The sequence below is a fragment of the Atheta coriaria genome, unplaced genomic scaffold, assembly GCF_025399875.1.
Source record: "Atheta coriaria isolate IRGN ID8LTWV9N9 unplaced genomic scaffold, Caltech_Dcor_3.1 hic_scaffold_1_pilon, whole genome shotgun sequence".
Lineage (NCBI taxonomy): Eukaryota > Metazoa > Arthropoda > Insecta > Coleoptera > Staphylinidae > Dalotia > Dalotia coriaria.
The window spans coordinates 4,935,048-4,944,155 of record NW_027045443.1 but is presented as its reverse complement, the minus strand read 5'-3'; the positions used below and the strand labels follow the sequence as shown (position 1 = coordinate 4,944,155).

The 9,108-nt window shown below is 38.6% G+C and overlaps 2 protein-coding genes and 1 long non-coding RNA gene across 8 annotated transcripts; 1 reads left to right on the top strand and 2 right to left on the bottom strand.

Moving 5' to 3' along the window:
* Positions 1 to 362: 362 nt before the first annotated feature.
* Positions 363 to 5,223, bottom strand: LOC135796361 (uncharacterized). 6 transcript variants are annotated; one of them, XR_010549321.1, is made up of 10 exons: positions 5,081 to 5,223; positions 4,812 to 4,951; positions 2,809 to 2,860; positions 2,645 to 2,718; positions 2,480 to 2,531; positions 2,315 to 2,366; positions 2,150 to 2,201; positions 1,985 to 2,036; positions 1,339 to 1,855; positions 363 to 1,044 (listed from the first exon to the last, which is right to left on the bottom strand). It is a non-coding gene; the product is annotated as an uncharacterized lncRNA (long non-coding RNA). The 6 variants fall into 6 exon arrangements; XR_010549326.1 differs by lacking the exon at positions 1,339 to 1,855 and having other exon boundaries at positions 363 to 919; positions 993 to 1,044; XR_010549320.1 differs by having other exon boundaries at positions 363 to 1,855.
* LOC135796319 (large ribosomal subunit protein mL62) lies at positions 5,183 to 6,120 on the top strand. The gene is made up of 3 exons (XM_065308304.1): positions 5,183 to 5,496; positions 5,546 to 5,734; positions 5,795 to 6,120. The coding sequence occupies exons 1-3, from the start codon at positions 5,356 to 5,358 to the stop codon at positions 6,053 to 6,055; spliced, it is 591 nt and encodes a 196-aa protein (XP_065164376.1). The 5' UTR covers positions 5,183 to 5,355; the 3' UTR covers positions 6,056 to 6,120.
* On the bottom strand, positions 6,095 to 8,956 carry LOC135796304 (putative RNA-binding protein Luc7-like 1). The gene is made up of 4 exons (XM_065308277.1): positions 8,693 to 8,956; positions 8,286 to 8,380; positions 7,146 to 7,244; positions 6,095 to 7,091 (listed from the first exon to the last, which is right to left on the bottom strand). The coding sequence occupies exons 1-4, from the start codon at positions 8,934 to 8,936 to the stop codon at positions 6,348 to 6,350; spliced, it is 1,182 nt and encodes a 393-aa protein (XP_065164349.1). The 5' UTR covers positions 8,937 to 8,956; the 3' UTR covers positions 6,095 to 6,347.
* Positions 8,957 to 9,108: the final 152 nt, after the last annotated feature.

Here is a 9,108-nt window from a genome sequence, read left to right as displayed (position 1 = left end):
TGTTGCTCCGTACTCTGCTCTTCAACTTATTTCTAACATTTGAATCTATATATTTTTGTGGTATGCAACCCACATTTCTTAAATTTCTTATTATTTAATAAAACTGCTTTCTACAACTGAGATTCGAACAATGAACCACGAATCTCTAGCATGCTAGCGTACGCACATGCCAGCTGAGCCATCGAGCTCTCATATCAAATCGTATTCGTTTCAGGTATAAATGTTATTGTTTTTGTTACTTTTTTAAAAACAACATTTATGTACCTGTTATTCGCATTTCAAACACGTACTATCAAATGTGGTCTTTAAATCTAATTCTGAAAACGACAAAAAGGAAACATAGACAAATATACTAGCAAAAGTAATATTAAAAGAATTGTTTATTGCAACTCGTACAATCAATAGAGTACATGTTGAATATTAAAATTATTTGTTAAAATTGAATTATTTTCAGAGTATTTACTTATTCAACGGTTACCTTGCTTTTCCTTAATGTCTGATAAATTCATTTCGTCCATGACACCTTCACTAATTAATTCATTTGTCGAATGTTAATGTTGCAGTTACCTACGTGCACTTTCTCGATTAAAATGTTCCACGCGGGGACAAACAGTATTTAGTTTCACAAAATTAATATCATTACGTAAATAAAACTACTGAGACGGACTTCTTAGCCGACGTAAGATATCCGACGGCCGACGGCAAAAACGTGCGCACATTGTAAAACTTCACAATTCTGACTTCCACGCGCGATAATTCATTAACTGCACGCCGTACTAGTCCGTTAATTCTAAATATTATCTTTGCTGATCGATTCTAATTCAACTACCGACTTAAAATCACAAGAAACGCGCAAACTAGTTACGAAGATCGACTTGTGAACAAAACACGTGAGTACCGAACAACATCGCACGATCGACTAAACAAGGAAAAGATATAGCTGGCTACGTGAACAAAGCAGATATGAAAATGATAAGAATTTCGATACTCACAATTGAATGCGCGCACAATTGTACACCGAGGTCACGTTCAACTCCTTGACATCTAAAAACAAACACAAATCAGATGCGCTGTGATTCGTGACTTTAATTCATTTTTAATTCGCTAAATTAACTAAAACTCGAACTGAACCAGCGAATATAATTTAAAATTATCCTTTATTGGCGGAATCATATACATTTATTATTATAGCAATGCAATTGCAACTGCAAAAATTAAAAAGTTAGACAGAAATAAAATTTACTTTATACATAAAATTAAGTCAACTATTTTGTTCATTCATCCATAAAGTACTAAAGTGCACAAAGACCTTTCGGCAAATTGTTAGAAATTACTCACTTTAATATTTTTGAACTAACAATTTTTCCACAGGCGGAACACAAATGGTTTATTTTCACGAATTAATACTTGAACAATTTTGATTAATGAATCCAATTCCTAGAAATCGAAGCCACAGAAAATGATCTGACGACCGTCAAACGTCAGCACACACGAGGGCACTTGATAAAGCCACTAACTAAATCGTTTGCTTTTCGACAGTAGAACTAAATAACGCGGAATTTAAAATCCGACAAAATGCAAGTTGCAGCCGAGAGCAAATGTAAAGACAAAAACACACGAGCGCCCATAACAGCGCAGGACAGACTAAGTGGAAAATATTGATTTTGATTGCTATCCAGAAAAATCCGATACTTCTGCCATCTAGTATCGACCACCCAAAGTAATTTACAGGATAATGTAACACACCTCTACCGCCATCTAGCAGCGGCACCCTCGACTAATTTACAGAGTTGTATGAACAACTCCTAGTGCCATCTAATTTCGCGAGCAGGAACTAGAACGACATTGCCAGAAACTGTAATATTATTTGAGTGACATTGAAAATTTGTCAATCGAAATACAAAAATGCCATTTTAGCAACGGCTAATTAATGAGCTAATCACTAAAGTTGTTTATGAAAATGATAAATAAATTCAATACTTACAATCTGATGCAAGATTGGTTCTCCTACGATATCGACCTCAGGTGCAAAACACCTAAAACAAGCAAAAATCAGTCTTTAGAAACACAAAAATGCAATTTTTGTTGCTAATTAATGCGCTAATCACAAAAGTTATTAATGAAAATGATAAATAAGTTCAATACTTACAATCTAATGCAAAAATGGTTCTCCTACGATGTCGGCCTCAGGTGCAAAACACCTAAAACAAGCAAAAATCAGTCCTTCGAGACACAAAAATTCAATTTTCATTGCTAATTAATGAGATATTTACTAAAGTTATTTATGAAAATGATAAATAAATTCAATACTTACAATCTGATGTAAGAATGGTTCTCCCACAATGTCGGCGTCAGGTGCAAATCACCTAAAACAAGCAACAATTAGTCTTTCGAAACACAAAAATGCAATTTTTGTTGCTAATTAATGCGCTAATCACAAAAGTTATTAATGAAAATGATAAATAAGTTCAATACTTACAATCTGATGCAAAAATGGTTCTCCTACGATGTCGGCCTCAGGTGCAAAACACCTAAAACAAGCAAAAATCAGTCCTTCGAGACACAAAAATTCAATTTTCATTGCTAATTAATGAGATATTCACTAAAGTTATTTATGAAAATGATAAATAATTTTAATACTTACCATCTGATGCAAGAATGGTTCTCCTACGATGTCGGCATCAGGTGCAAATTAAGTAAAACAAGCAAAAATCAGTCCTTCGAAACACAAAATGCAATTTTCGTTGCTAATTTATGAGCTAATCAATAAAGTTAGTTATGAAAATGATACAGAAATTCCATACTTACAGTCTGATGCAAAAATGGTTCTCCTACAATGTCGGGCTCAGATGCAAAACCACTAAAACAAGCAAAAATTAGTCCTTCGAAACAGTCAATTAGCGATAAATCATTTAGTCAGTAGTCGATGACCAAACGATTCGAATGTTTACAGCGTATTAAAACAACAGAATTGCTAACAGTCCCGGTGAAGGTTGACGGAAAAAGAGAACACGTGCACCCCACAGCACGGCGCACAACCGACTGACTAAGCCGGCACGGCACGGTACTGTTCAAATGGCTGCGCAAGCCCGGGCCGAACCGAAAACATAATTCTCTCTTGCTCTAGCGCATGGCCGGCCAATCCCAGGCCCGCGGGCCACGAAGTGGCCCGCCAGGACATTTGAATTTGCCCGCCGCAAAAACCAAAGTTGGAACTTTTGTATGTGTATAATATTTTATGTATGAATGGCCATAGTATGTGGCCCGGTGCCGCCGCAATCTAAAAGATTTAGCCCTCCAGGAAAATCCATTGGCCAGCCTTGCTCTAGCGCACCTCATTCTGGATTTCTATATTAGTTTCTTGAGCGGAAGAAAAGAAATATTCATGTTATATGTAATGGAAAAACTATTCGAAATGACAGGATGTAAACAAACAGTTGCATGTTACCGACACTACAAACGTACAATAATTCTGACAATTATACGTTCTACATGTGCATCCCATACGACAATAGAATATAACACAAGGACATTTTTCAATTTTTGTCCGTTTTATTCAATCGCGAATATTTCGTAAACTAAAAGAGATAAAGACGAACAAATCGCAGAGCCTATTGTACGGACTATTCTCTATAAGACAGGCTAGTTAAAGCGAAAATCTGAGAGATGCAATTTTAATTCTTAAGAAAAAATTGCCAAGCATAATTTTTATCGACGATTTTCGAAAATTAATATCTCTTAAACTAAAAGCGATTGCAACCAACAAATCGCTGATTATGAAAGACTGGAAAATTGTCTATCAGATAAAAATATAACATAATTATATTTCCTACAGTAAAAGGTCGAGAAACGCGACTAAAAGTGCTGAAAAGTGACATTTTTCAATTTTTGCCCATTTTTTTCAATTGCGAATATCAGAAATCTGAGAGATGAAATTTTAATTCTTAAGAAAAAAATTGCCAAGGGTGGGTGCTTGATAATTTTTATCGACGATTTTCAATAATTAATATCGACTGGCATAGAATTTCCTTGTGCTTTCATAATCATAAGACAGGATGTTGAGTTTTTCCATATATGATGGTGCTTTACTTGCCTTGTTTAGCTTGCCTATGTTGATTTTGCTTGATACTAGCTTGTGTTCACTGCATGCATTTGCAAAGATTAAAATCCATACATCATGCACTTGTAGTTGCTCCATCACTACATAGTATAAAGTAAAGTCGCTTTTTTTTCCGGTCCCTTTGTTCGCTTAAATATTTGAAACTACGCAACGGATTTTGATGCCGTTTTTTTTAATAGATAGAGTGATTCAAGAGGAAGGTTTGTATGTATAATAACATCCATTAAATAGTGGAGAAGTACTGTTATTTTTGAGGTTTCTAATGTGATGTCGTAAATACAAAGTTTTCGATTATTCCCGTCTGCTCTTTGTGCGATGCTTCGTAGCTTCCCCCTCCAAGCATAGACGTGTGTATGTGTGTACGTGTGGGTTGAAGTTGACCGGTTGATGTTTTTGTTTGGAGAAGGAAAGTCGCTTTCTCTGTCTGTCTCTTTGTATGCTTAAATCATTGAAACTACGCAACGAATTTTGATGCGGTTTTTTACTTCCGTGCGAAGCCGGGGCAGGTCGCTAGTTAGTTATAATAAAATAAATCATTGATTTCATCCCTCTTGTATTGACAAAAATGTGCTATTGGTCTTTGTAATGGAAAAAGTGTTATTGATTCTTAGTTCATTTTCTAAACAGGAGTCAATTAACAGTTCTCCATTTGTGTTAACTGTTTGTTAAATCTTTGTTTAGTTCCACTTACAATGTTGTTTCCTATCCACATGTTCAGGTCACCTAGTAGTATCAGCATTTTGTTCTTTGGAAGATCTTGTACCATGTGGTGAAGTTGTTTATAAAACTCCAAGCTTTCATTTGTTCTGTTGGCGTTTCTCTTGAGTGATACTAAAACAATTCGATCATTTAGGTACATATTTAGTGATGTGTATTGAATGTTTATATTTTTTCTTTTCATTAAAGGAATACCGACTCCTGAGTGCGCCTATTCATACCACTTAACCTAATAATATTTACCTTTTGAATTTGAATTTATTGCCAAATTTAAGTACTTGTTCGGAGCGCGGAAAAAATATAATTAGCGTGGCGTTTAAAATTAAATAATGATCAACATCTCGCAATTCAAATTCAAATTTCTATGATATTATAAAACTGAAACTGAGCCAATCAGAAGTCGCAATGTCGAATGTCTCATACCTTTTCGGTGCTAGGTTACTGTGTTAACCTGCAATTTACTGCAGCAGGCAGTACAGCAAGAATATAGCGTAAGGCAAAAGATATTACAAAATAAAATGAATGTCTTCAAAACAACATCAACACAAGCGTGTCGCTTGTTGCACTGGTTACCACAGCGTAGCTTAACATACAAGAGCGCCTTATCACTCGACCATTTATATCCACAAAGCTCGCTGAAGTTAACTACACAGACTAAGGTATAGCTCATCAATGTTATTTAACAATTTTATGACTGAGATTTTGAAGCCTGACCGCTCCGCATCTGATAAATTCTCGGGGTACATACCAATGGACCAGGTCTCTGTCACATACTCGAGGAGCGCCGGTCCTGGGGGACAAAATGTTAATAAAGTCAATACCAAAGTAGATCTTCGCTTTAATGTACAATCAGCTTCATGGATTCATGATGACATTAAGAGTAAATTACTAGAGAAGGTAGTGTAGTGTAGTGAAGGTTTAATCAGTAAATTACATGTTTACACATGTTTTTTTTAGTATAAATCACGTTTAACCAAGGATGGTTTCCTGGTATTCAAATCAGATTCAACTAGATCACAGCAACTCAACCTGGCAGACTGTTTAAACAAAGTAAGAGAATGTATATTAGCGGCTAGCTATGAAGCACCGCCCGTATCCGAGGAGACGCTGGAGAAAATTCGAAAACGCCACGAACGCGCAGCCAGGGAACGCCTGATGGAAAAGCGGCATAAATCACAGTTGAAATCAGATAGAAGAAGTCCAAATGTTGAACTATAAGGTAGGAGTTGTTCAATTCGCTCTGGAAATAAACTTAAGTTAGTAAGATGACTGATTTATTCACATATGGAGGTACATTTCAATTATTTTGCATGCATGCGTTCACGATCCCGTCCTAAATTCCCTAGACTATAAAGAAAAAAGTATACAATATAAAGTAGTACAATCGTGTGGGTGTATATATACATATACATAATTTAATGGATACATATATATATAATAAAGGAATAATTAATAATTAAGTTCTAAAAACGATGCGCAGTCACTCAATTCGAACTTTCCACGTGCTGCTTCATACCCGCTCGCGCCGCCGCTCGTTACCGCCGGAGTGCCTAGAATGTGACCGACGTTCTCGGCTGCGTGTCCGTGATCGTCCGCGTCGGCCTCGCCCATTTCGCTCGCGGTCCCGATCGCGCTCACCAGCGCGTTCCCGCCGCTCGCGCGACTTACTCCGATGCCGTTTTGATCGGCGGTCGAGCTCACGCCCGCCCACATACTGCTCACGGTGGCGCTCCTTGTAACGATCCTCCCTGTCCCTCTCGCGATCAATACCTCGATCTCGTGTGTTCACCCGTTTCTCCTCTTTGCGCTTCTCGGCCGTTTTCTCTAACTCGGTCAACTTCTCGCGAATCTTGATAAAACCCAGATGCAGTTTACCGCCGAAGTGATCCGCTAGCCGACGGTCGTTGTCGTGGATGCCCAGGTACGCCGAGCACACCTCGCAGACACGCAACTTCTGCTGTTGATAGCTGCTCGCAGGCATCGAATTCCGATACTCCTGCTCCGCTTCGAGTTTCTTTTTGCGCAGCTCGTCCACCTCTTCCATGAGCCGCATGCTCTCGTCGACGAAGCCCTCTTCGCCGAGCTGCTCGGCCTTGGCGAGCTTCTGACCTATTTGCTCAGCTAGTTCGTGGACACTGTTTGCCTTCACTGCCACTTCAGCGCTGAGCTCCTCCTGCGTTTCCGCTAACCGCTGCTTAGCTGACTCCGTGCGTCGATCGCAGTCGCCGATAAATGCCTGAAGATGTTCCATTGCCTGAAAATGCAATTAAATAAAACTCTATCCTGGCGAATATCAGGAAATACTTACATCGAGGTCGTAGAAATAGTCACGATTCGTTTGCGCTTTCTCGTAGTCAGCCCGCAGGGCCAAGTCGTGAATTTTCGGGCATTCCCCGAGGTCCATGCGCTGCACACAAACAGAAAGTATTAGCATCATCGTGTACGCACACGCTGCCGCGAGTTCACGACGTTCAGTTCATTAATGGCTCTGCGCGTTGTGCCTAATGTGTGCTCAGTTGAATACTCATGTAACCTGGCGCAACGGCCACCAATCATCATTGAAGTAAAATAGAAAACAACTTACTCTCCGGTCGCGTTTACGTTTCGGCGATTTCTTACGCGCGGCTCCCTCCGGCTACTTACCGCGGCACGCACTCGTGTGGTCGCTTACAAGTCATACATGTCTTTGGGATACGTACATTTCGCTCGCAATTGTTCGACAATGTCTGATACTACATCGAGAGGCGTTAAGTGCTTGTTTTACCATACCTTCAAGAATTCGTGGCGCACATTTAATCGAGTTTTGTTCGCATACGGAAAACAACAAAAATATAACAAGTCAAGAAAGTTGTAGCCACTTTGGAAATAATAAGTACAGACAAAGAATAGCCGCGTTTATCAATCATTAACTACCGACAATATTTATATATGAATATATATATATGTATATGCATATATATACAGAATAATTAAGTTTTAAACCTAATAAATTTCTTTGGTTCATACGTACGTCTCGAGTACTTACATAAACAAACTAACACCTATTTTCCTCATCTTATAGTCATATAGCAAGTAAATTGCAGTTTCTGAAAATACATTGCGTACATTAGTTGCAGTTGTCACATCCTCTTGCATTGATTGAGCAAAAATGGTGCGCAATGTCGCAATCTCACTGCTTTCTGTGACTCAAGTTTGACCAGTTAGACCAATTTTTTTTTTTTCGTTTTCTTGATTGTACAGATTCAGAGTGGGTTACAAAGGTGAGTGTGAGGTAAAACAGAAATGAGTGTAGTGAGTAAGTAGATGAGGCTGAGTGTGATTTTAGACTGGGAAGAAAACGAATTGAGAGAAAATTATAATATTGCAGTATGAAAACGATGAAATGCAAAAGAAACAAATCAGTACTGTGTCACAGATAATGCGCTCTCGCCGGACTCGCGGTACTTACCGTAGATGTGAGTATTTCGTGCGGACAGCAACCTAAGAGGAACGACTTGCAGACTTTGGGATCGTTAAATTTCACCTGAAATTTATTGTTCTCACCTGGAACACACAAGAGAATAGAATTACCATACAAACAAACCACACGAAATCATCGATTTTACACACACGGCATGCATTGAATCGCGAATCTCATGCACTGAATTCTGACTGGACACTAGCAGCTAGGCCATTGTGTCAAGTGACGAAATATGATAGGTTAGTAGTTTCAAACATTCCTTACAGAAACAGGCAGTGACGTAGAATTAAAATCTTGACAAATGAATATTGGCAGGATGTAATCGGGTTGCATTATGCGGAAAAGTGTCCGGTGTGTGTGATTCAAAAGAAGTTATCAAGGGTTGATTTTCCTACCATTGCGTCCAGTACCCATTAGCTGGTCCAGCATTGCACGCATTTGGTCGTGCGCGGTCATCTTTGCGGTGCGGTGCAGAAGAAGCACGGTGTAAGTGTTATTTGAGAGTTGTATATGTCGATTTGTGGCTAAGAATTTCGGTCTGCATTCGTATGGCGGGAGCAGAAAATGGCGTCGATGTAACACAAACGTCCACTTTATTGTGTGCTCCGTGTTAGTGCTCCTCGCTCCCGTATAACGCATATGACGTTGACGCCGTTGACGCAACCTGTGTCTCACTTGCGTCTCGCTTGCGTTCTCACCAAATTTGACAGAAAGTTACTAAATTTAAAAACAAAACTTATTATAAAACAAATAATAAAGTTTTAAAAAGTTTAAATCATCTAAGATGTTTTAATGACGTATTAACACACTA

Coding starts and splice junctions, on each gene's coding strand:
- LOC135796319 (XM_065308304.1), top strand. CDS start 5,356: ATGAATGTCTTCAAAACAACATCAACACAAGCGTGTCGCTTGTTGCAC. Junction 5,497..5,545: donor AGTTAACTACACAGACTAAG/GTATAGCTCATC, acceptor GAGATTTTGAAG/CCTGACCGCTCCGCATCTGA. Junction 5,735..5,794: donor AGAGTAAATTACTAGAGAAG/GTAGTGTAGTGT, acceptor TGTTTTTTTTAG/TATAAATCACGTTTAACCAA.
- LOC135796304 (XM_065308277.1), bottom strand. CDS start 8,936: ATGCGTTATACGGGAGCGAGGAGCACTAACACGGAGCACACAATAAAG. Junction 8,381..8,692: donor AATGGGTACTGGACGCAATG/GTAGGAAAATCA, acceptor TGTGTGTTCCAG/GTGAGAACAATAAATTTCAG. Junction 7,092..7,145: donor ACTATTTCTACGACCTCGAT/GTAAGTATTTCC, acceptor TTGCATTTTCAG/GCAATGGAACATCTTCAGGC.